General features: G+C 51.2%; 1 protein-coding gene across 1 annotated transcript in view; it reads right to left on the bottom strand.

Annotated features, from left to right (window-relative positions):
* The window catches only part of LOC142310728 (ovostatin-like), a 175169-nt gene that overhangs the window by 114319 nt on the left and 33654 nt on the right, over positions 1 to 27196 (bottom strand). Inside the window, exons 8-12 of the mRNA XM_075348354.1 lie at positions 26075 to 26159; positions 25743 to 25872; positions 23706 to 23817; positions 10523 to 10638; positions 10238 to 10396 (exon numbers count right to left, since the gene is read on the bottom strand). Of these exons, the coding sequence (XP_075204469.1) occupies positions 10238 to 10396; positions 10523 to 10638; positions 23706 to 23817; positions 25743 to 25872; positions 26075 to 26159 (602 nt within the window). The remainder of the gene's footprint in view (positions 1 to 10237; positions 10397 to 10522; positions 10639 to 23705; positions 23818 to 25742; positions 25873 to 26074; positions 26160 to 27196) is intronic.

Below are 27196 nucleotides of genomic sequence, written 5' to 3'. Positions count from 1 at the left end.
GTGGGGCACAATTTTTGGAAAAAAAGGGAGACTCCGCTTGGAGTAACCCTTGCTTGCTGTGTTTTTAAAAGAAGCCAAGATGAACAGAGCTGGGATCAGGAAAGACTTTGCTACCTACCCCGGTGTCATCCTGGGGACGGATAAGAATGGCGTATTTTGGAATGTGCTTGATGCAAATGTAGCTGTGAAGTGTACAACTAGGGCACAAGTGCTGCCACTGAATGGGTGGGTGTGTGGGGCCCAATTTTTGGAAAAAAAGGGAGACTCCGCTTGGAGTAACCCTTGCTTGCTGTGTTTTTAAAAGAAGCCAAGATGAACAGAGCTGGGATCAGGAAAGACTTTGCTACCTACCCCGGTGTCATCCTGGGGACGGATAAGAATGGCGTATTTTTGAATGTGCTTGATGCAAATCAAAACATCCTGTTTGCAACTAGGGCACAAGTGCTGCCACTGATAAGGTGTCTGTGTGGGGCCCAATTTTTGGAAAAAAGGGAGACTCCGCTTGGAGTAACCCTTGCTTACATTGTTTTTAAAAGAAGCCAAGATGAACAGAGCTGGGATCAGGAAAGACTTTGCTACCTACCCCGGTGTCATCCTGGGGACGGATAAGAATGGCGTATTTTGGAATGTGCTTGATGCAAATGTAGCTGTGAAGTGTACAACTAGGGCACAAGTGCTGCCACTGAATGGGTGGGTGTGTGTGGGGCACAATTTTTGGAAAAAAAGGGAGACTCCGCTTGGAGTAACCCTTGCTTGCTGTGTTTTTAAAAGAAGCCAAGATGAACAGAGCTGGGATCAGGAAAGACTTTGCTACCTACCCCGGTGTCATCCTGGGGACGGATAAGAATGGCGTATTTTTGAATGTGCTTGCTGCAAATCTAGCTGTGAATTGTACAACTGGGGCCCAACTGCTGCCACTGAATGGGTGGGTGGGTGTGGGGCCCAATTTTTGGAAAAAAAGGGAGACTATGCTTGGAGTCACCTTGCGGTGTTTTACATGATTTTAGAATGGCGTGCCATGCCTATATCTGTGTGTCCTCCTCTTTTTCCTTGTCCAGCTGTTTTGTTTTCGCATGAGTATATGTCCTTGTCACTTTCCAATGTGTTTGAGTTGTTTGTCACCTTTTGGACACCTTTGAGGGTGTTTTCTAGGTGTTTTACTGTGTTTGTGATTGCCTGCCATTGTTTCCTATTGGCTCGAGTTCGGTTCGTCGAACGTTCGACGAGCCGAACTCGAACGGGAGGTCCGTTCGGCGAACCGACCTCGAGCCGAACCGGGACCGGTTCGCTCATCTCTAGTGATGAGCGGGCACTAACATGCTCAGGTGCTCGGTACTCGTAACTAGTGATGAGCTATTATTATGAGATATTATTATGATGCACTTGATAATCTATCATCTACCATCACTTCTCTGCCATCATCTAATCACCATGTCTATCTTCCCACAGGTATGTTAATTCATCTATCCTACTTTCCCAATATATCTGACCTGTTCTCTCTTTGCTTCAATATCTCCCTGGCATGCTCCAGCATCCCACTGTGACCTCTCCCCCCCCTTTTCCCCCACCCTCCTTTTATGACCTTTGTTTATTCTGCCTATGTGATGCTGCATCTGGCTTCTTTGATTGAGTGATCATGGGGTTCTTGTTGCACCCCACCCCTTCACAGCTGATTGCACTTGTATGTGTATATACTGGGGCAACTAAAAGTCTGCACATAGATTTTTCGTCTGCACCATGACAAGTCTGCACCATATAAGTATGATGCATTGAATTAGGCCAGAATTGGGCCGGAAGTGACCGGAAGGTAACTGGAAATGTGACGCCCTGGGCAAGCCAGGGGTCACAGGTCATTACACCACCACACCATACACCCCCAGTTAGGCACATCAGCTAACCAGAAATCCTTGTTGCCTTCCTCCAGGAGCTGGTGTTCACACCAGGGGGTGGGCCAGGCGGTTGGCTCCGCCCACCGAGGAGTTCACAGCTCTGGAGGCGGGAAGAACCAGGCAGTCCAGCTAGGGACGGAAAGGAGTTTAGCTCAGGGAGAGCTTGAGTAAACAGTGAAGTGAAAGTAGAAGGAAGTGAAGTGGTAAAGGAGGACAGTAAGAGTGGTGACAGAAAGAGAAACAGTTAAGAAAGCCTGAAGTTGGTCCGGGTGTGTGCCCCGGACTGAGAGACAGCAAGGTCAGCAGACGGCGGTGATTGTCCGCAGGGGTGATTGCTCGGAGGTCACTGGAAGGACCGCAGACGGGTGGTGACCCGGTGGTTTGGAGCAGTGTACAAGGAGCAGTCAGCACCAGGGCAGGGGCCTCTCGGATCCCGGCAAGGCTAGGAGTCGCCATAATTTGCCAAATCCGTCAGTGAAGGGGACGACCGTCTCCAAACAACCAAGTCCCGATTGAAGGCAACCGTCCAACCAGTAACGGAGAGACACCGCCACCGCCAGGGCACCAGTTTCTCAGGGTCAGCACCTGCGGGCAAAGAGTAGGGCTCCTCCGGCCTATATCCAAGCCGGGGAGCGGGTTACCGGTGGGAACCCATCGCAACCACAACCATCATAGGTGCAGGACAAAGAGACCGTCACCGTCAACTACTGGGGAAAAGCAAGTGCAGCCGTCCGTGGGAACAGTCTTGCCAGCCGTGTGTTTTACCGAGAACTGTGTCATCGTCTCAGGCTGAGTGAGTACCACAGTGCCGCAAGGCACAGCGCTGTCCCCGTGTCCCTGCGCCCACCAGGCCCTGCATCTCCCACCTCATCCCTGGGCCCCGGGATCACCAACCCCTACCCACGGAGGGGCAACACAACAACTTGCTGCTCCACACCATCATTCCCGGGATCCCCATACAGAGCAGCGGTGGTGTCAACAAATCACCACAACCGTGGGTGGCGTCACGGACAATAGACTATATCCCAAAACCCAATCCCCTTTCACTCACGGGCGAGGAGACCCCCGGGATCCGGCCCACCGCTCGAGCCACCACTGAGCAGCAGCAGCCGGACCCGAGCAGAGGGGTGAGCGCAGTGCTGACACCCTCCTCCCCGCCCGTGACAGAAACATAGTCATTGTAAACAATGTTTGTGTTTTTCTTCTCTTTCACCCCTATAATACTTCACTTTCTACTGCCCCCTCTGATCCCTAAACCCAGTAATGAGCTATTCATCTCTCCCTCCATCCTCCCCACCCATCTCACCTTCTCCTCAGATGGAAAAGGTCTCATTCCACTGAGCACTTCATTGCATATAAAGAGTCCCTCACCACTTTCAAGTCCACACTCACTGCTGCAAAACAAACCTACTTCTCATCCCTCATATCCTCTCTCTCTCACAACAGCTATTCAACACTTTCAATTCTCTCCTCCGTCCTCCAGCGCCACCTCCCTCTCCTCTCCTCTCAGCTGAAGACTTTGCCTCTTTCTTCAAGCAGAAGATTGACAACATCAGAGCAAGCTTTGGCCCACAATCACCACAGCCCCTCATCATAGCTACTCATCCCTCTTCCTCATCAAATCAAGCTTCTCCACCATGACAGAAAACAATCTTTCCACTCTACTCTCAAATCACATCTAACCACCTGTGCACTTGACCCGCTCCCATCGCACCCCATCCCCAACACCACCGCAGTCCTCATCCCAGCCCTAACCCATCTCTTCAACCTATCACTTACAACTGGTGTATTCCTTTCATGCTTTAAACATGCCTCTATTACACCCATCCTCAAAAAGCCCTCCCTTGACCCATCCTTTGTGTCAAACTATCGCCCCATCCCTTCTCCCCTATGCCTCAAAACTACTGGAACAGCATGTCCATCTTGAGCTGTCCTCATACCTCTCATCCTGGTCCCTCTTTCACCTGCTAGAATCTGGCTTCCGACCACATCACTCTACTGAAACTGCCCTAACCAAAGTCACCAATGATCTACTAACCGCCAAAGCCAAGCGACACTACTCTATCCTCCTCCTGGACCTGTCCTCTGCCTTTGACACAGTAGACCATTCCCTCCTACTACAGATTCTCTCATCTCTGAGCATCACAGACTTGGCCCTATCTTGGATCTCCTTATACCTAACAGACCGAACTTTCAGCGTCTCCCATTCTCACACCACTTCCTCATTTCACACCCCATCTGTCGGTGTCCCTCAAGGCTCAGTTCTTGGACCCCTGCTGTTCTCCATGTACACCTACAGCTCATAGAGTACCACGGCTTCCAGTATCATCTCTATGCCGATGACACACAGATCTACCTCTCTGGACCTGACATTACCTTTCTACTAACCAAAATACCACAATGTCTGTCTGCTATTTCATCCTTCTTCTCTGCGCGATTCCTAAAACTTAACATGGACAAAACAGAGTTCATTATCTTTCCTTCTCCTCACTCTCCTCCAACAAGCCTTTCCACCAAACTTGATGGTTGTTCACTCTCCCCAGTCTCACAAGCTCGTTGCCTTGGAGTAACCCTTGGCTCTACTCTATCCTTCAAGCCACACATCCAAGCCCTCTTCACCTCATGCAGACTACAACTCAAAAATATCTCCCGGATCTGTGCTTTCCTTAACCAAGAATCAGCAAAAACATTAGTGCATGCCCTCATCATCTCCCGCCTCAACTACTGCAACCTCCTGCTCTCTGGCCTCCCTTCCAACACTCTTGCACCCCTCCAATCTATCCTAAACTCTGCGGCCCGCTAAATCCACCTATCCCCTCGCTATTCCCCAGCCTCACCACTCTGCCAATCCCTTCACTGGCTTCCCATCACCCAACGACTCCATTTCAAAACATTAACCATGACATGCAAAGCCATGCACAACCTGTCTCCTCCCTACATCTGTGACCTAGTCTCCCGGTACCTACCTGCACACAACCTCAGATCCTCACAAGATCTCCTTCTCTACTCTGTGACGCCCTGGGCAAGCCAGGGGTCACAGGTCACAACACCACACGCACCCCACATTCCCTGCAGGAACACCAAGGTCAGAACACAAATCCTTGTTGCCTTCCTCCAGGGGCTGATGTTCACACCAGGGGGTGGGCCAGGCGGTTGGCTCCGCCCACCGAGGAGTTCACAGCCCTGGAGGCGGGAAAACCAGAGAGTTGGAGTTTAGCTGAGGGCTAGAGTGGAGTTAAGCTAGGGAAGTGAAGGAGATTAAGTGGAGAGTTCAAAGTGAGAGGAAGGAGAAGGAGGACAGTGAGAGAAGAAAAGTGACAGTTTGAAAGCCTGAAGTTGGTTCGGGTGTGTGCCCCAGACTGAGACAGCAAGGTTGACAGACGGCGGTGACCGTCTGCAGGAGAGGCTGATCGGAGGTTGCCGAAAGGACCATAGACGGGTGGTGGCCCGGCGGTACCGGAGCGGTATACAAAGAGAAGCCAGCACCATTGGCAGGGGCCTTTCGGATCCCGGCAAGGCTAGGAGTCGCCATAATTTGCCAAATCCGTCAGTGAAGGGGACCTCCGGGTCTCCCAGCAGCAAAGTCCCGATTGAAGGCAACAGTCCGACCGTGAAGGGGAGACACCGCCACCGCCAAGGCACCAGTTTCCCAGGGCCAGCGCCTGCGGGCAAGAGAGGGGCTCCTCCGGCTCATATCCAAGCTGGGGAGCGGGTTACCGGTGGGAATCCATCGCTACCAAAGAACCGTACTTAGGTGCAGAGAAGTGACCGTCACCGCTAACTGCAGGGAACATCAGCACCGTAGCCGTCCGAGAGGACCCGTCCAACAAGCCGTTTGTTTACTGTGAACTGTGTCATCATCCTTGGCTGAGTGAGTACCTTCGTGCCGTGCGGCACAGCGCTGCCCCTGCGTCCCTGCACCTCCACAGGCCCCATAACCCGCCTGTCCACCATCCTGACCTCCCCGTCATCGGGCCCCGGGACTACCAAAACCCCTACCCACGGAGGGGTAAACCAACATCTAGCTGCTCCATATCAACACTCCTGGGATCCCCAGACAGAGCAGCGGTGGTGCCCACACAATCACCACAGCCGTGGATGGCGTCACGGACAATAAACTATCCCAACAACCAAACCCCTTTCACTCACGGGCGAGGAGCGCCGCTCGAGTCCCCGTGATCCGGCCCATCGCTCGAGCCACCAAGCAGCAGCAGGCCGCAGCAGCAGCGGCAGCCGGACCCGAGCTGTGGGAAAAGCGCAGCGTTCCCTCCTCCGCCCGCGACAACTTGGCATCACGAACAGGATCTTACCGCTCTGCCGTCTGGTAGAGGTGCGCCTTGTTACCCCCGGAGGTGTCCGGCTAGAAAATTTCAGAAGCCGCCATCTTTGGCGCGAAAAGTCCCCGCTCGAGCGTCTTCTCGAGTAGTGGAGGCGCGAAGGCCAAAATCCCGCCCCGATAGAGGAGGAGCCGAAAAGAGGCTAAGGGGGACGAAATGGCGACTGGGTGCATGTAGCCGCGGCTATAAAAGCAGGGACGACAGGACCCTGCACCCATCTAGTTCCTGGGAGAGACCGCCAGCAACATGTGGATGCCGTCCAGAACCACCGTAGCCCCTGCGCCAGGGACCGCGGCGTGGGTGGAGATCCGTACCGCGCAGCTCTACCAGAGGCTGCAGGTGAAAATGCAGCTCCTCATGGAGGAGTGGGAGACCGACATGGCAGACGTGATAGCAACCGTGCGGAGACGCGAGGAGGAAGCTGCGGAAGGGAGGGTGAGTGACCCAAGCCCCGATGCCCTTGAAGGGCCGGTCATCGCGGCTGCGGGACCCGGTCTAAACTCTCTCACCCTGCTGCCTCCCTCGCCACCCGTCCCGGAAGCTGTGACCCCGCCACTAGGCCCGCTGCCACCGCAACCGGTAGCGATACCCAGCATGCTCGCCCCTGCGGGCCGACCTGCAGCCGGAGCCGGTAGCCACCTGGAGGTGCTGCCGTGGAAAGCCCCGAAGCCCAAACCGGAGGCGTCCCCCGAGAAGTCCCCCGAGCCGGAGTTGATAGCCCGTTCCGTGCCGAAGGCCCAGCAGAGGAAAGCCCCTGTGCCCATCCCCCACACCTCGGCTGAGGTTGCGCCGGGTTGCCACTGCAAGGCGGCGTCCAAGGCCAAGAAGCCGCGGGACCTGCCGCCCAGATCCCTAACAGTGGGCAGCGTCCAAAATGTCCCGCGAGGCCCGACCCGTGCGCCAGAGCTCGCAGCAGCGCCGTACTGGGACAGGGAGCCGGTACCGTTGGGCCTGGAGATTGAAGAGAGGTAAAGAAAGAAGGCAGAGTTGGTGGCCCATGCAATCCGGGAAAAAGAGAACCTCCATCAGGCAACATTCCATGTCCGGGGCCCGTTGTATGAAGGGCAGGTGAGGCGGTTTGATGTCCGCCGGGGCTATGGATTTATATATGAAACGGGCCTGGAGGCCGAAGTGTTTATAGCCCGGCGAGATGTTAATGCTCATCTGCCAGAGAAGCACCCCGGTCGGAACCTGATGCCGGGTGACTTGGTCCAGTACACCCGGCACTGTGGAGAGAGGGGGTGGTTCGCCCTAGATGCAAAATTGAGGGGCAGCCAAGAGGCCAGTGTGAGCGCTACACCCCCTCCCTCAAGTGATACTGAGGACTCTGAGTAGGGCAGCGGAGCACCGTTGTCCAGTCCCCGTTGGGACCACCAGTTTGTTTAAAAGTTTTAAAAAGATGAAAAATGAAAATGAGTGGTAACCGAAAAGTCACCTGATTAACCTGTGATTTGGAAAACCGGCCGTTGCCGGCACCGTTGTCCCCGTGGGGACCGATTGAAGTTGTTTGGCATAGGAACTCCTATGGACAAGCCCGTGAACTTGCAGGGCAACCACAAACGTTAGTGGCATGTAAATAAAAATGATGTTTGTTGCAGCACCGTTACCGCCTCCGGAGAGGCAGATTGGAGGGAGGGCCCGCAGTGGAGCAGGCTGGGGCCCAGCCACCACAGGAACCGGTGGCTACCCTCTGGAGGGGAAGGACAGATCCCGCTCGGGTAACTTGGTTCTGGACTAGGGTCAAGGGGTGTTGCCTGTTTCTTAGGGGCAGCATCAGGGCCAGGTTACTTGGGTGGGAGAGAGCGGCAGCAGCAACCGTTTAAAACCGTTAGTAACATTTAAGCAAAGTGCCTCCCGTTGTGGGATGATGTTAGTATACCTGTATGTGTTACCGTTTTTATCCCTTTTCAGAAAAACAAAAAAAAAGGTAAAATAAAACCGGTGTTGGACGGGCAGCCCGAGGACTGTCTGTGTTTTGCTAAGGGGGAATGTGACGCCCTGGGCAAGCCAGGGGTCACAGGTCACAACACCACACGCACCCCACATTCCCTGCAGGAACACCAAGGTCAGAACACAAATCCTTGTTGCCTTCCTCCAGGGGCTGATGTTCACACCAGGGGGTGGGCCAGGCGGTTGGCTCCGCCCACCGAGGAGTTCACAGCCCTGGAGGCGGGAAAACCAGAGAGTTGGAGTTTAGCTGAGGGCTAGAGTGGAGTTAAGCTAGGGAAGTGAAGGAGATTAAGTGGAGAGTTCAAAGTGAGAGGAAGGAGAAGGAGGACAGTGAGAGAAGAAAAGTGACAGTTTGAAAGCCTGAAGTTGGTCCGGGTGTGTGCCCCAGACTGAGACAGCAAGGTTGACAGACGGCGATGACCGTCTGCAGGAGAGGCTGATCGGAGGTTGCCGAAAGGACCGTAGACGGGTGGTGGCCCGGCGGTACCGGAGCGGTATACAAAGAGAAGCCAGCACCATTGGCAGGGGCCTTTCGGATCCCGGGAAGGCTAGGAGTCGCCATAATTTGCCAAATCCGTCAGTGAAGGGGACCTCCGGGTCTCCCAGCAGCAAAGTCCCGATTGAAGGCAACAGTCCGACCGTGAAGGGGAGACACCGCCACCGCCAAGGCACCTGCGGGCAAGAGAGGGGCTCCTCCGGCTCATATCCAAGCTGGGGAGCGGGTTACCGGTGGGAATCCATCGCTACCAAAGAACCATACTTAGGTGCAGAGAAGTGACCGTCACCGCTAACTGCAGGGAACATCAGCACCGTAGCCGTCCGTAGCCGTCCGAGGGACCCGTCCAACCAGCCGTTTGTTTACCGTGAACTGTGTCATCATCCTTGGCTGAGTGAGTACCTTCGTGCCATGCGGCACAGCGCTGCCCCTGCGTCCCTGCACCTCCACAGGCCCCATAACCCGCCTGTCCACCATCCTGACCTCCCCGTCATCGGGCCCCGGGACTACCAAAACCCCTACCCACGGAGGGGTAAACCAACATCTAGCTGCTCCATATCAACACTCCCGGGATCCCCAGACAGAGCAGCGGTGGTGCCCACACAATCACCACAGCCGTGGGTGGCGTCACGGACAATAAACTATCCCAACAACCAAACCCCTTTCACTCACGGGCGAGGAGCGCCGCTCGAGTCCCCGGGATCCGGCCCATCGCTCGAGCCACCGAGCAGCAGCAGGCCGCAGCAGCAGCGGCAGCCGGACCCGAGCAGTGGGAAAAGCGCAGCGTCCTCTCCTCCGCCCGCGACATACACCTCTTATCTCCTCTTCCCACAATTGCGTACAAGATTTCTCCCGTGCCTCCCCCATACTCTGGAACGCTCTACCTCAGCATATCAGACTCTCACCTACCGTGGAAAGCTTCAAGAGGAACTTCAAGACCCACCTCTTCCAACAAGCCTACAACCTACAATAGCCAATCCAGTACACCACTTCGCAACCAGCTCTGTCCTCACCTATTGTACCATCACCCTTCTCTGTAGACTGTGAGCCCTCGCGGGCAGGGTCCTCTCTCCTCCTATACCAGTCTGTTTTCTACTGTTAATGATTGTTGTACGTATACCCTCTTTCACTTGTAAAGCGCCATGGAATAAATGGCGCTATAATAATAAATAATAATAATGAGCAGGCACTACCGTGCTCGGGTGCTCTGTACTCGTAACTAGTTTATATCATTCATATCTTTCATGCTCCCTTTAGGGTTTCAGTGATCATCTTTTGCACTTCCTTCCATTTGTACAATGGCTGTGAGATCAGTAGTCCTTTCCACATCTCCAAAGTGTCCCACCTGGATGTAAAATGTGGCATTTTCTGTCTTATATCATCTTCATTATTACCCTGACATAGTAGATTACATCCTCTATGACCATAGATGAGACCAGATTTTGTGCTCACCCTTCCCATTCAGCAAAGCAAAGCCATTTTTTGTCCCAGATAGACCTTTTTTTACCCACTTAAGCAAAAAACCCATCAGAAAACGGACTAATATTTTGAATAAATATACTTACCCGGATGGTGAGGTTTGCGTTATAGTACTGCTTCGTATCGATTGCACATTCCACCCTTCCTTGGGCATCGGTGGTTAGGGTCTTCACAATTTTTCCATCGACGTCTATGATAATAGTCTCATAGGGCATCGGTTGGCCTTTTTCATCTGTTAACGTGGCCTATAAAACAGAAGTGGTTCAAAGTGAATGGAGCAACCCATGTAAGCTGGGTGAAGTAATAAAAGCTGAGCAGCATATAGCATTGAATATGGTACCTGGATATGGACCACCATAAGATATACTCACAGCAAAGGGATAATCTAGGTCGTGTTTGTAATATTGGTTATTATACTGATAATCCAATTGCAGATTCGCTGGCTGGTTGGTGATGTAAATGTAACAGGATTTGGTATCGAGGACGTCTGTAAAACGAATAGGAGTCAGAATTTTGTAGCTTTTACCACTTCAGATATGAATTTCGATTCATTTTCCATACAGGCTGTTTGTAAAGAAACATGTCATCCAATATCAAAAGTAACGTCAAAGGCAGAAGGAGAAATGTTCTGATCGTTGAGGTTTCCAACCACTGTGACCCCCAGGAATCTCAAGAAAGGGGCTCTGCAGCCTCGTCCTGCTTGGAATGGAGGTATGCATGCTTGGCTTCCTCTCCATTGAAGATGGAACTGCAAAGCATGCTCTCTGGTTTCCAGAGCCCCAATCTCGGAATTGTTGGGAATCCCAATAGTTGGACCCCCAATCATCAGCAAACTATCAGCTACTATATGGAAAGGAGATAACTTTTTTTTAATAATTCTTTAACGGGATTACTGTAGTATAAATGAACTCTCTTAGGACACGCCATCAACAGCAGATTGAAAGGGGTTCAACTTTCGGCACATGCACAGATCAGTTACTAAATGGGCCGCACCTATATTGCTACCAATAGGGGATGCTGGTGTGGTGCCCCCGTGCCAGCAGCCCGGGCCTTCTAGGGTGGTGGCTCGAGGGTCTCCGGACCCAGGGGTCTCGCGGACACGCCGAATAAATGGGGGGACGTAGATGTACGGGCTATGCCATAGCAAGTTTGTGACGCCACCCACGGTGTGTGGTGAAATGGGACACCACCGCTGCTGTTACGGGGCACCCGGGGGAGATGTTGTGCAGCAAGTTGTTAACCCCTCCATGGGCAGGGATGGTGACCCCGGAACCCGGTGGCTCGGTGCAGGGTATGGCAACCGCAGGGGGTGCTGGAGTACTCACGATTAGTAACACACACAAGTCTCTGGTAAACCAAGATGGTGGTGGCCGCTGCCGCGGCCGGTTGTGTTCGGGATTCCCCACCCGGCTGGTGGTCTCTATCCTTTTCCTGCACCGTTTTTAAGTAGAAATGACTTCCCAGTTTGAAACATAGGAGTCCGCTCCAGGCTGGATGTGGCCTAAGGAGCCGTGCCCGCAGACGCTGGCCCGTGGGATCTATGGGCCTTGGCGGTGACCTCTTATCCCTAATTGGTGGGCTGTTGTCTTCTATGAGGGACTTCGGGTGGGACAGGACCTCTAGTCCTGGCCTCAACCGGTTAATTAACCAGTTCCAGTAGGTTCTGGTGCTGGCTTCAGGGTCCAAGTACCCCCCTTTGTGCACGGTTTCCGGTCGGCTCCCTGGTGTAGGTACCGGCGGGCTACAACCCTCTCAAGGTCCACCTCGGTTCTGCCCAGCCGACTTCCCGTCTCCTGCTGACGGAGACCACCATCTGCCTCCTAGCCAGTAGCACCAGGGCTCCTATCCTGGTGCCATTCAACTTAAACTTGACTGCTGGAGCTACCCCTAGCTCCAGCCCACGCTCCTCTCCAAACTGAACTCTAAGCACTTTCTGCCTGTTTTCCCGCCCCGGGCTGTCTAGACCCCTGGGTGGGCGTGTTCTGACCGCCTGGTCATGCCAACTGGTGTGTCTGTCTGTCCCTAAGGGGCGGTGACTAAGGTTTGTGGTCGGCTGTGTGTTTCCTTGTGAGGGAAGGTGTTATGCAGGGGCCTAACTGTGACTACCTGGTTTTGCCAGGGTGTCACACTGGCACTCACCTAGAGGCAGAACTCCTGAGTGCAGTAAGACAGAAGCCCACTAGAGGTCATTAACACAAGCCCTGGGATAAATGTAAAGCTACCACTAGGGGGCACTAGAACTCAGATAGAGGAAGAACTCCTGAGAGCCCACTAGAGGTTGCTAACACAAGCGCAGGGATAGTCAATCAGTCAAGGTCAATACTGAGATGTCATGTCTGTACCGAGGGGTAAGCAAGCCAAAGTCAAAGAACAAAACCGAGGTCGGAGGCCGGGAGAACAAGTAAGCACAGGGGAGGGAGCGGAGGTTGGGACCAGAGTCAGGAGAACAAGTAGCACATAGTAGGGAGTGGAGGTGAGGACACGGAACATGACTGGAGTCAGGAGGGCAGGGAGGTCAGGCCGGACAGGAGGGACGGAGGTCAGGGAGAATAGTACTGGGTATTGGGACTTGATCAGCGTACGCTCACAGGAACCAGTTGCACGCTGCAGAGCAGGAACTATTACTGGCATCGTCCCGGAGGTAACAATACCAATATATGGCAGCGCAACCTCTGGAACGAGGCAAGACCGAACAGGCTCCTCCCCTCGGACCTAACCTTGGAGACACATACATGCACTGGTTCTGCAGAGTCAGAGCCATGCTAAAATAATGACAGCACCGCTCCACTATGGGAAAAGTCTTACTCATTGTTTATCCGCCACCGCTCCGTACTCTTGCTAGTGGCTCCCCACAGTGCTGCAGCCCATTAATTTGTATAGGCTGGAGCCATAGCAAGCTGAAATACCTGGTACAACCACAACAAAGTGTATGGAGATGTTCTTTGTTCTTTGTAAACTCAGCTGATCAACAGGGCTGCCATCAATCAGGCTCGTGTTACAAGAGAAGTACCATAGACTGTAGTCTCCAAAAACACTAGAAACCATATGGAAATTAGGTGAAGCCCATAATAAGTAATAGGGGTCAGTCTTCATATATAAGGAGCCATCACAACTGTAATATGGCCACTCAGGGAAAAATCACAGACGGTACTGTGAATGTAGCTTTAAAACAATGCCAAGCTACTGTGCCCTTGGGTCGATTAGTCTCATGTTAGGGCTTACGGACAAATATGAGTGTCCATTTTTGTTGAAGAAATGTTACACGGTGCCTACAGGTCAGTATCATCCCATCACCTCAGCTTCCAGTGAACATTTCATTATGGGTGGGTGATTTCCCATCCAATGATGAATAAATAGAATCAATGCATGACAAATTTTAGGAATTTGATGAACGCAGAGTATTAAAACAATTAGCATTTCATGAACATTGTCTAAAATGGTTGCTGCCATTCTACACATTGCAGAAGATTGCATCAGCCACATACGAATCACATGACCTGGGGTGGGTTTCCCCATAATGGTCTTCCAGCGATCATATCAAACCACACGGTATAGGACAGCCAATCAGGAGTGACTGTCAGAGCCTGTATAAAAGCAGAGGCAGGAAATTCAGCAGCCAGTGTAGGATGAATATAGATGGCAAGAGGAGGCAGTGGCATAACTAGAATCCAATGGGTTCCCGGTGACAGTTTTGGATTTGAGGTCCCCTTGCATGGTGGTCAGATGTGAAGCCATTACTTTCTAAATCCTTTAAAGGCATACTTGCTGTGCGCCCCCAATTATTTAGTAATGTCCTCTATCCTCTGCCATTTCCAGGTATAAATGTCTCCTATCCTGGACCCCTTGCTGGTATATATGTCCCCCATTCTGGGCCTATTCTGGGTATATATGTCCCTTCCTGGTATATGCGTCCCCCTATCTTAGCATATATGTCCCCCATCCTGGTATATACTGCATGTCCTCCATCCTGGGCCCCTTCCTGGTATATATGTCCCCCATCCTACTATATATGCCCCCATTGTGGTAAATACTGTTTGTCCCCCATCCTGGGCCCCTTCCTGAGATATATATATATATCCCCCATCCTTGGACACACATCCAGCTGCAATAGGCACTGGTGTCAGCAGGACCCTCTTCCACACAGGCCCGATCTCGTACGTATGTTCTGTGACTGTAATTATTACGCCCCTTAGAGGACGCCATAGCTTAGCCAAAAAGATATGGAGAGAAATCCATAAAATACTGAAGTAATTGTACATATTGTGTACGACAGCGCAGAAGTGAAGAATATTAGTGTGTGAGGAAAAGAGAATAATACAAATAACAATGATAGTGAAAGATTTAGGAGAGTCACTGTGTTGTCGATTACCATCTATTTACCTATAGGCATATACAGTGAGTATGGAAAGTATTCAGACCCTTTTTACATTTTTCAGTCTTTGTTTCATTGCAGCCATTTGCTAAATTCAAAAAAGTTCATTTTTTTCTCATTAATGTACACTCTGCACCCCATCCCCCATCTTGAGAGAAAAAAACCCAGAAACGTAGAAATTTGTGCAAATTTATTAAACAAGAAAAACTGAAATATCACATGGTCATAAGTATTCATGCCCTTTGCTCACACATATGTAAGTCACATGCTGTCCATTTCCTTGTGATCCTCCTTGAGATGGTTCTACTCCTTCATAGGCGTCCAGCTGTGTTTAATTAAACTGATAGGACTTGATTTAGAAAGGCGCACACCTCTCTATATAAGACCTTACCGCTCACAGTGTATGTCACACCAAATGAAAATCATGAGGTCAAAGGAACTGCCCAAGGAGCTCAGAGACAGAAATGTGGCAAGGGACAGATCTGGCCAAGGTTACAAAAGAATTCTGTAGTATTCAAGGTTCCTAAGAGCACAGTGGCCTCCATGATCCTTAAATGGAAGAAGTTTGGGACCAGCAGAACTCTTCCTAGACCTGTCCGTCCAGCCAAACTGAGCAATTGTGGGAGAAGAGCCTTGGTGAGAGCGGTAAAGAAGAACCCCAAGATCACTGCGGCTGAGCTCCAGAGATGCAGTAGGGAGATGGGAGAAAGTTCCACAAAGTCAACTATCATTGCAGCCCTCCACCAGCCGGGCCTTTATGGCAGAGTGGCCCAACGGAAGCCTCTCCTCAGTGCAAGACATATGAAAGCCCGCAAGAGTTTACAAAAAAGCACATGAAGGACTCCCAGACTATGAGAAATAAGATTCTCCGGTCTGATGAGATGAAGAAAGAAATTTTTGGTGATAATTCCTAAGGGGGCTGTACACACTGCGACATCGGTAACGATATATCGTCGGGGTCACGTCGTTAGTGACGCACATCTGGCGCCGTTACCGACATCGCAGCGTGTAAACCCTAGAAGCGACGATCACCGATCGCAAAAACGTAAAAAATCGTTGATCGGTGACACGTCGCTCCTTTCCATAATATCGTTACTGCTGCAGATACGATGCTATTTGTCGTTCCTGCAGCACCACACATTGCTGTGTGAGACACCGCAGGAACAACAAACATCTCCTTACCTGCGTCCACCGGCTATGCGGAAGGAAGGAGGTGGGCGGGATGTTAAGTCCCGCTCATCTCCGCCCCTCCACTTCTATTGGCCGGCCGCTTAGTGACATCGCGGTGACATCGCTGTGACGCCGAACGCACCTCCATCCTTGAAGGAGGGATTGTTCGGCGGTCACAACGACATCGGTGACCAGGTATGTGCGTGTGAAGCTGCCGTAGCGATAATGTTCGCTGCGGCAGCGATCACACAATATCGCATTTACAACGGGGAAGGTGCTATTGCGCTCGCAGCATGTAAAGCCCGCTTACGAGGTATGTGTTGAAAAAACCAGGCACTGCTCATCACCTGCCCAATACAATCCCAACAGTGAAACATGGTGGTGGCAGCATCATGCTTTGGGGGTGTTTTCAGCTGCAAGGACAGGATGACTGGTTGCAATTGAAGGAAAGATGAATGTGGCCAAGTACAGAGATATCCTGGAAGAAAACCTCTTCCAGAGTGCTCTGGACCTCAGACTTGGCCGAAGGTTCACCTTCCAACAAGACAATGACCCTAAGCACACAGCTAAAATAACAAAGGAGTGGCTTAAGAACAACTCTGTGACCATTCTTGACCGGCCCAGCCAGAGCCCTGACCTAAACCCAATTGAGCATCTCTGGAGAGACCTGAAAATGGCGTCCACCAACGTTCACGATCCAACCTGACGGAACTGGAGAGGATCTACAAGGAAGAATGGCCGAGGATCCCCAAATCCAGGGGTGAAAAACTTGCATCATTCCCAAGACTCATGGCTGTACTAGCTCAAAAGGGGCATCTACTCAATACTGAGGAAAGGGTCTGAATACTTATGACCATGTGATATTTCAGTTTTTCTTGTTTAATAAATTTGCAAAAATTTCTACATTTCTGTTTGTTTCTGACAAGATGGGGGATGGGGTGCAGAGTGTACATTATTGAGGAAAAAATGAACTTTCTTTGTCGCTCCATTGGGAGACCCAGACAATTGGGTGTATAGCTATTGCCTCTGGAGGCCACACAAAGTATTACACTTAAAAGTGTAAGGCCCCTCCCCTTCTGGCTATACACCCCCAGTGGGATCACTGGCTCACCAGTTTTGTGCTTTGTGCGAAGGAGGCAACACATCCACGCATAGCTCCACTTTTTAGTCAGCAGCAGCTGCTGACTATGTCGGATGGAAGAAAAGAGGACACATATAGTGTCCCCAGCATGCTCCCTTCTCACCCCACTGTATGTCGGAGGTGTTTGTAAGGTTGAGGTACCCATTGCGGGTACGGCGGCAGGAGCCCACATGCTGATTCCTTCCCCATCCCTTTTTACAGGGCTCTGGGTGAAGTGGGATTTACCGGTCTCCAGGCACTGAGACCGTGCTCCATCTACAGCCCCTGGAGAAGATGCTGGATGGAGCGGAGTACATCAGGGACATGGCCCTGCTTCCTCAAGGTACTCTGTGTCCCCGTGCATTTGGCGCTCACACCGCAGCATGCTGGGTGTTGTAGTGCGCCGGGGGACATCAGCGCTGCGGCGCCTGTGCCATGGCCTCATTCAGCTTCGCTGAAGCAGGCTCACTTATGGGAATTGGTCGCGCCGGCCGCTGGGACTGCGGCGCGGCTGGCACTTGTAGTGCGCCGGGGACTTCAGCGCGGCCTGCGCTTTTACGGCGGCCGCGCTGATAACTAGAGTCCCCGGCTTTTGCGGCCTGCTTCCGTTCGTTCCCGCCCCCAGACCTGCCAGTCAGGAGAGGGGCGGGACGCTGGCCACTTCCAGGAATCGGTCGCGCCGGCCGCTGGCAGCGGCGCGGCTGGCACTTGTGGTGCGCCGGGGACTTCAGCGCGGCCCGCGCTTTTACGGCGGCCGCGCTGATAACTAGAGTCCCCGGCTTTTGCGGCCTGCTTCCGTTCGTTCCCGCCCCCAGACCTGCCAGTCAGGAGAGGGGCGGGACGCTGGCCACTTCTATGAATCGGTCGCGCCGGCCGCTGGGACTGCGGCGCGGCTGGCACTTGTGGTGCGCCGGGGACTTCAGCGCGGCCCGCGCTTTTACGGCGGTTGCGCTGTTAACTCGAGTCCCCGGCTTCTGGGCCTAGTCTCCCTTCGTTACCGCCCACAGCCCTGACAGTCAGGGTAGGGGCGTGACGCTGCATAGCACAGCAGCGCTGGGAGCTGGAGTATGTTTTGCATACTCCACCCCTCTCACTGTGTGCACTGTGAATCCGGATTCCCGCACTTTCTCAGGCACGCCCACGGCTTCCTTCTCTACAAGGACGCCGGCAGCCATTAGTGTCAGTTTCTGTACGATACAGAGACAAGTGTGGAAGACCCTGGCATTCTGATAGTCACACAATCGCTGCAACAGGCGTTAAGCAGCACCTGTGGTGCTAACCCCACTAGTGCAGAGTGCACTTATAGATATGCTTGTACTATATACATTGCACTGTTTGGTCGCACGTTGTATATACCCTCCTGGATTATGCGGAGGAGTTATCAGCATATTCTCTGTGTAAAACAAAGGTGCAGAACCACATGTTTTTCTATACAGCTGGTACAGCATGTACGGCTATACGGCCGGCAGGTTACATAGACTCCCATTGTATGCACTAATGGCCAGGGGATGAGGACGGTGTCTGCAGTATTTACTGACAGTTTTTCTGAGACTATGGCTATGATACTAGAAGCCTAGCAGTCCGGACATGTCTCTCACAATATGGGCACTGTTGAATCATTGATCCATGGCCCCCCTCAGTGTGAATAACTAACAGCTCCGGGAATGTCACACGCATCCCAGAGTCACGGCTCTGCACGGACGTCAGTCCCAGACAGCCTAAGCAGGGCTCGCTATGAGCGGCCTCGGTTTCATCAGGGTCCTAACAGAAGGACTCGCTGTGTAATGAGGCGGAAGTAGCGGCTCAGGATTCTGATCCTGAGACCGCTCTCAATCTGGATACACCTGATTGTGACGCCATAGTAAATAATCTTATAGCATCCATCTATAGAATGTGGGTTATTTCTCACAGCGTCTCCAGTGGAGGAGTCAGCTTCACGTATTTTTCTGGACCACTCTGCCTTCAGAGAGGCAGTCCAGGAACACCACGCTTATCCAGATATGCGCTTCTCCAAACGGCTTAGGATACACGTTATCCCTGTCCCCTGACTTGGTCAAGGACTGGACCCAATGTCCCGAGCGGCATCCTCCAATCTCCAGGCTTGTAGCTAGATCCATAGTTGCAGTGGGAGATGGAACTGCAAACTCAAAGATGCCACTGACAGACAGAGGGATCTCTGGTCGAAAGCCATCTATGAGGCTGTCGGCGCACCGTTGGCTCCGGCATTCTCTCCCTTGGGGCACTCCAAGCTATTTCAGCTTGTCTTACACAGATTGACACGGTTACACGTACATCTGTGCCGCAGGTGGCATCCTTAACCTCTCAAATGTCTGCATTTGTTTCTTCCGCGATTCAGGTTGTCCTGGACTCTGCGAACCGTGCGGCGGTAGCCTCCGCTACTCCGTGTTTTTAAGCAGAGCCTGGTCTGCTCGTTAAGTGAATGGAAGGCAGATTCTGCTTCCAAAAAAGGTTGCCTAACCAGTTGCCTTTTTCTGCTGACCGACTGTTTGGTGAGCGTTGGATGTAACCATTAAACAGTCCAGGGGTAAGGATTCATCCTTTCCTCAGCCCGGACACAACAAACCCCAACAGAGCAAGAGGCAGTCGGGGTTTTCGGCCTTTTCGAGGCTCGGGCAGGTCCCATTTTTCCTCGTCCAATGTGGACTCAAAAGGATCAGAGGAGCTAAGATTCTTAGCGGGCTCAGTCTCGCCCAAAAAAGCGACAGTCTGAAAACCCGCTTCCAAGGCGGCTTCCTCATGACTTGCGGCCTCGGTCGGTAGCAGGCTCTCCCGCCTTGGCGATATTTAGCTGCCATAGGTCAATGACCATTGAGTGTGAGACATTCTGTCTCACGGGTACAGGATAGAGCTCACTTCTCGTCCTCCAACTCGATTCTTCAGAATTTCTCCACCTCCCGGCCGGGCCGCTGCTCTTCTGCAAACAGGGTGCACTCTATAGGCAGAAAGAGTGATGACCCCCGTTCCTCTTCAGGAACAAGGTCACGGTTTTTACCCCAAATTCTTTGCGGTACCTATAACAACGGGCCGTTCCGTCCCGTTCTGGATCTAAAAATGCTCAGCAAGCTCGTGGACACCAGGCGGTTCCGGATGGAATCCCTCCGCCATGTCATCGCCTCAAGGTCCCAAGGATATTTCCTAGCATCATTAGGCATCAAGGATGCTTATCCACACGTGCCGATTGATCCAGAGCACTAGCGTTTCTACGCTTCGTTATAGGAGACGAACACCTTCTGTTCGTAGCTCTACCTTCCGGCTAGCGACAGTCCAACTGGTCTTCGCCAAGGTCAGGGCAGCAGTAGTCACAGTCCTGCACTCTCAGGGTCACTCTGTGGTCCCGTATTTAGACGATCTACTTGTCAAGGCACTCTCTTAGGAAACATGCCAACACTGCCCGAACGTTGCGCTGGAGACTCTCTAGAGTTTTGGGTGGATCATCAACTTTTTAAAGTCAGATCCGACCCCGACCCTATCGATAACATATCTAGGCATAGAGTTTCTTACTCTCTCAGCGATAGTGAAGCTTCCGCTAGACAAACAGCATTCACTACGGGCTGCAAGCTCTTCTTTAAGAACCAGTCGCACACATTGAGACGCCTCATGCACTTACTACGTAAGATGGTAGCAATGGAGGCAGTTCATTTCGCGCAGTTTTACTGCGTCCACTACAATGGGACATTCTCCGCCAATGGGACGAGGAGTCTCTACGGTGGTGGCTTCTTCTCACCTCTTGGTCAAAAAGAAGGTCCTTCCTATCCCCATCCTGGGCGATAGTTACGACAGACGCGAGTCTATCAGGGTGGGGAGCAGTTTTTCTCCACTACAGCGCTCAGGGTACGTGGACTCAGCAAGAGTCCACCCTTCAGATCAATGTTCTTGAACACAGAGCAGTGTATCTTGCCCTACAAACCTTCCAACAGCGGCTGGAAAGCAAGCATATCCGACTTCAGTCGGACAGCTCCACAGCGGTGGCATACATCAACCACCAAGGAAGAACGCGCAACCGGCAAGCCTTCCAGGAAGTCCGGCAGGTTCTGATGTGGGTGGAAGACACGGCATCCACCATATCCACAATTCACATCCCAAGTGTGGAAACTAGGAAGCTGACTTCCTAAGTCGCTGAGGTGTGGCCGAAAGAGTATGGTCTCCTCACCCGGACGGGTTTCAGGAGATCTGGCGCCGCTGACAGAGGCCGGACGTCGATCTAATGGCGTCACGGCACAACAACAATGTGCCAGCTTCATGGCACGGTTTCACAATCATCGAGCTCTGGCGGCAAACGCCTTAGTTCAGCATTGGTCGCAGTTCCAGCTACCTTAGGTGCCACCTCTGGCATTGTTGCCCAGAGTACTGCGCTAGATCAAGACCGACTGCGGCCGCGCCATCCTCGTCGCTACAAATTGGCCGAGGATGTTGTGGTACTCAGTTCTGTGGTGCCTCACGGTAGGCTAACCGGGGGCACTACCAGACCAATCAGACTGGCTGTCTCAAGGGCCATTCTTCCATTTGAATTCTACGGCCCTCAACCGGATGGTGTGGCATTGAGTCCTGGAACCTAGTGTCGTCAGGATTACCTCAGGACGTGGTTGCCACCATGAGACAGGCTAGCATACCAACGTCCGCCAAGATTGACCACAGGACGTGGAAGATGTTCTTGTCTCGGTGCTCGGCGCAGGGTGTTTCTCCCTGGCCGGTTGCATCGTCTATGTTTCCTTCCTTCCTGCAATCTAGGTAGGAAAATGGGTTGTCGCTCAGTTCCCTTTAGGGACAAGTCTCAGCGCTATCTGTATTTTTTCAGAAACGACGACTTCCTCAGGTACGCACGTTCCTACGGGGAGTTTGTCTTCTCAGCACTCCGTACAAGCGGCCGTTAGAGCCCTGAGATCTGAACAAGGTTCTAATTGCTCTCCAGATGCCGCCTTTCGAGCCTTTGAAGGATGTCTCCCTTCCCGTTTTTCACGGGAAGTGGCCTTCTAGTAACGGTCTCGTCTCTTAGGAGAGTTTCCGAGCTAGCAACGCTCTCATACAAACTCCCTTCCTGGTCCTTCACCAGGACAGGGTAGTTCTGCGTCCGGTTCCGGAATTTCTCCCTAAGGTGGTATCCCATTTTCATATCAATCAGGATATCACCTCACCTTCTTTGTGTCCTCGTCCAGTCCATCAATTTCAGAAAGATTTGCATCTGTTGGTTCTGGTGAGAGCACTCAGGTTCTACTTCCCGCATGGCGCTCCTGCGCCACCCGGATGCACTCTTTGTCCTTGTCGCTGGTCGGCGTAAACAGTCGCAAGCTTCCAAATCCACCCTTGCTCGGGGGATCGAGGAACCAATTCTTGAAACCTACAGTTCTACTGGGCTTCTGGTTCTCTCAAGGCCGAAGGCCCATTCTACCAGAGCCGTGGGTGCATCCTGGGCATTACGGCACCAGGCTACGGCTCAGCAGGTGTGTCAGGCGCCCACCTGGTCGAGTCTACTTACTTTTACCAAGCATTATCAGATGCATACCTACGCTTCGGCAGACGCCAGCCTAGGTAGATAAGTCATTCAGGCGGCGGTTGGCCACCTGTAGGAGAGGGCCGTTTGACGGCCCTATCATGAGGTATTCTTTTACCCACCCAGGGATTGCTTTTGGACATCCCAATTGTCTGGGTCTCCCAATGGAGCGACAAAGAAGAAGGGAATTTTGTTTACTTACCGTAAATTCCTTTTCTTCTAGCTCCAATTGGGAGACCCAGCACCCGCCCTGTTTTCTCTGGGTTTTTCTGTTTTTTCGGGTACACATGTTGTTCATGTGGTATGGTTCAGTTCTCCGATGTTTCCTCGGATTGAATTGGTCTTTAAACCAGTTATTGGCTTTCCTCCTTCTTGCTTTGGCACTAAAACTGGTGAGCCAGTGATCCCACTGGGGGTGTATAGCCAGAAGGGGAGGGGCCTTACACTTTTAAGTGTAATACTTTGTGTGGCCTCCAGAGGCAATAGCTATACACCCAATTGTCTGGGTCTCCCAATTGGAGCTAGAAGAAAAGGAATTTACGGTAAGTAAACAAAATTCCCTTCTTTTTGAATTTACCAAATGTCTGAAATGAAACAAAGAGTGAAAAATTTAAAGAGGTCTGAATATTTTCTGTACCCACCGTATATTGAGGGCATTTTAACATTATGGGTTGAGTTAGTTTGTAAGAGGTTGGATACAGTCCTAGGAGACCTCAGAGTGTAAAGCGGGCTTGACACGGTACGATATATCGGGCGATACGTCGTCGGGATCACGTCGGTAGTGATCCGGCATCGTCTGATATATCGTAGCGCGTGACAGCGGTGAACGAGCAGAAATACTCACCTTATCGTTCATCGCTGACACGTCGCTCACTTTTAAAAAATCGACCGTCCGGTTGTTCATCGTTCCCGTGGCAGCACACGTCGCTCCGTGTGACACCCCGGGAACAATGAACACAGCTTACTTGCGTCCCGCCGGCAATGAGGAAGGAAGGAGATTGGGCAGGATGTTACGTCCCGCTCAACTCCGCCCCTCCGCTTCTATTGGCCGGCAGCAGTGTGATGACGCTGTGAAGCCAAACGTCCCTCCCCCTTCAGGAAGTGGATGTTCGCCGCCCACAGCGAGGTCGCCCGGGAGGTAAGTATGTGTGACAGGGGGTTAACGACTTTGTGCGCCACGGGCAACTAATTGCCCGTGATGCACAAACGACGGGGGCGGGAGCGATCGCTCGTGCAATCGCACGATAGATCGTACCGTGTGAAGCCCGCATTACACACACATTTTTAACAGGGAAACCATCAATTGCGAGCGGATTTTGCAGCGAAGTTTGGTGAAGCTGGTAAATTCTAATTTCACAAGATTCGCTTGTCATCATTCATTACCTGTCCCGTCCTCTTTTACAGTAAATTTACATTGGATGCTATTTTCGTATTCTGACAACTGCAATTTAAAGGTGTCAAGGTCCAGATTATAAATGTAATCTCCAGAGTCCAACTGTAAAAGAAAACAGGTGAGAAAATGTGTGAAATGTTTGACACTTTTACATTGGATAGGTATTGAAACTTTCTACAGATTTCAAGTTGCCTAAGCCTCCACTTCTATGAAGACATATCATCCTCCGATAGTCGAAAGATGCTAAATACCCCCATCCACATCCATGTATAACAGAGAGAGGTAAACTTCTATCCCCACATTGTCATTGGTTCAGCTGGTAGAGTGCAATGGTCCATCTGTCACCTGTGTGTCATGCGTGAAATACAGTCACGTGGTTTCTGGCCATAGAAGGTCACAGCGTCTGGCTGCACAGAATTCGCCATTGTTCCTGCTATCAGTATTCATTGGTATCTGTAGCTTTCCTGCTGGACTCATCTCTCTACGTTTTGGACCCAGCAGGAGCTGGGCTTCCACCCAGGTGTTGATCATCAGTATTCCCTTGGTGTTTAAATACCTTCCTTCCTTTGGACAGGTGCTGGTCATATTTTCAGATTCTTCAAGCCGAGGTTGCAAGCAGGTGGCTTGTACTCCTCTGTGGTAGTCAAAAAAACTTACCAAAAAGAGATATTAGCCAACAGGTCAAACAGCAAAAGCACTTGACCTGTTGGCTAATGGCTGTTTTTGGTGAGATTTTTTTTACTTCTTTTGAACTTATGTCCTTTTTTTGTTAATACTCCTCTGTGGTATCGTGGCTGAAAGCTCTGCTGAACGTACCTGAGTCATCTGTGGATAAGTACCATTTTCCCCCTGTGTGTCCTCCTTGTGTCTTCTATAGTTGTTTAGTGGGGTTGACTAAAGCAGGCTTTGCACGCTACAATATCGCTAGCAATTTCTAGTGATATCGAGTGTGTAAGTACCCGCCCATGTCGCACATGCTATATCGTGTGATCGCTGCCGCAGCGAACATTATCGCTACGGCAGCATCACATGCACTTACCTGGTCGGCGGCGTCGCTATGACTGCCGAACAATCCCTCCCTCAAGGGGGAGGGACTTCGGCGTCACCGCGACGTCACTAAGCGGCCGGCTAATCAAAGCGGAGGGGCGGAGATGAGCGGGATGTAACATCCCGCCCACCTCCTTCCTTCCGCATTGTGGCCGGCGGCAGGTAAGGAGACGTTCCTCGCTCCTGCGGTGTCACACATAGCGATGTGTGCTGCCGCATGAGTGATGAACAACATGGATAAACAACCCTCACCGATTTTTGAGTTTGGGACGACCTCTCCATGGTGAACGATTTTCACCATTTTTGAGGTTGCTTAAGGTCGCTGGTAAGTGTCACACGCTGCGATATCGTTAATGACGCCGAATGTGCGTCACTAACAACGTGACCCCGACGATAAAACATTAACGATATCGTAGAGTGTAAAGCCCCCTTAAGAGCTCATCCCATCCGTTCCCTATTTAGGGCCTCGCACTTGGGATACCTAGGGTCAGGTATCTGGCTTGGCGCATAGGTGCGGAACCTATCTAGGGTGGTGAGGGACCCCAGGGACCAGCAGTAGGTCCGGTCAGAGGTCACCATCTTCCCTCTCCCAAGACACAGGGTTTCCCTTCCCTTCTCCTTCACCGTGTACTTGGTACTTCCCCGTACCTAGCGTGACACCATCATTATAATTGTGACTGTTGCAAAAAAAATTTGATGGTAATTTTTTGGTGCTGTTGATGCATCCAATAATTGTTTAGTTGTTTTTTTTATTGTGTTTTCAGTACTCTTTGTATTCATGCTGTTTTGTCCGATAGATGCTTATCTACCATTGTGGCCATATCTTGGATGTATTTTCTTCCTAGCATTTTTTAAGGGAGATTACCTCTGTATTACAGAATTGTACCAAGGTTTATATTCCAGCACAAAGTTAACACAAAATTTCGAGAGTAGCATTAAAAAAAAAGAGTTGATCTTCTTATTTGGAATAACAATTTTACCTCTCCGGTGAAATCCACGCAAATGTTTTCCAAGCCCCTCATACAATTTTTCTTTCTACCGTAACTGTATACTACATTCCGGCAGCAGTTTCCAATGACGCTGCCCGGTAATGGCTTACCATATACGTACCTGTAAAAAAAAAAAAAGAAGAAATAGGAAATGACCCTGTTGATGTTTTAATATTAAAAATATAATCTTGGATTTTTTTTTTTCATTTGGACCAGCAAAGACGAACAAGTGGATAACAAGCCAATTTGCTGATGGCCGATCTTCCAATTACAGAGGCAACCTTTTGGTTTTAGGTGTAATGTAGACCATAAAAGTTACGTACTCAGCAGATAGTTCAATTTTCGCTGATCCATCAAGAACTGATAATTGATTTGGACAGACGACCTTGGAGTTAAATCTTGGCAACTCTGGAATATAATGGGAAGCGTGGATCAGATAGTACAGTGGAAACACAATGTTGTAGGCTCACAGTTATACTTTGATCAAGGCAGATAATGACCGCACCGGAAAATGAGACAGATCTAAAATCTAAGAACACTGACACTCCACTGCTATCTATTGGTGGAGCATTTTCTGACCTATAAATCCCCCTATTCATTCTCCACATGGAGTAGCTCCAATAGCCTCCCATCCAGTCAACGAGAACCCTGCTCACATGAGGGGGTCTCCAGAACAGCTATCTACAGATGGGTGTCTTCTGAAACAGCTCTTTACAGATGGGTGTCCCCTGACACAGCTACCTACAAATAGATGTCTCCTGAAACAGCTGTCTACAGATAGGTGTCTCTAGAAACAGCTGCCAACAGATGAGTGTCTCCTGAAACCGCTGTCTACAATTACATGTCTCCTGAAACAGCTGTCAACAGAGGGGTTTCACCTCAATGCGCTGTCTACAGATGGGTGTCTCCAGAAACAGCTGTCTACAGTTGGGAGTCTCCTGAAATAACTGCCTACAAATAGATGCCTCCTGAAACAGCTGTCTACAAAAGGATGTCTCCTGAAACAGCTGTCTACAGATGGGTGTCTTCTAAAACTGCTGTGTACAGATGGGTGTCTCCAGAAAGAGCTATTTACAGATGGGTGTCTTCTAAAACAGCTGTCTACAAATGGGTGTCTCCTGAAACAGCTGTGTTGTGAATGTTAGTTATGTCTTGGCTGCTGCCCTCTGGTGGCCAGGAAGGGTTTGGACAGAGACCAGGTGAGTTGTGCAGTGGGTGTTTCCTTTCCTAACTCTCTGCTTATTTAAGTCCTGGTCTGATTGCAGGCTGTTGCCGGATGTCAGTTGTTCTTTGTATCTCTAGCCTGCTTAATCCTGCTTTACACCACATCTTCCCCAGATAAGTGCTTGCTCTTTATTTTTTGTCTGGTTCTTTTGTTTATCTGGGTTTGTCATTTTGCTGTGGTTATTTTCAGTTTATTTGCTTGCAGGGATTTTCCCCCTCAG

This window comes from Anomaloglossus baeobatrachus, chromosome 5 (assembly GCF_048569485.1).
Source record: "Anomaloglossus baeobatrachus isolate aAnoBae1 chromosome 5, aAnoBae1.hap1, whole genome shotgun sequence".
Taxonomy (NCBI): domain Eukaryota; kingdom Metazoa; phylum Chordata; class Amphibia; order Anura; family Aromobatidae; genus Anomaloglossus; species Anomaloglossus baeobatrachus.
The sequence above is the reverse complement of the archived record's forward strand: the minus strand, read 5'-3'. Positions and strand labels throughout refer to the sequence as shown.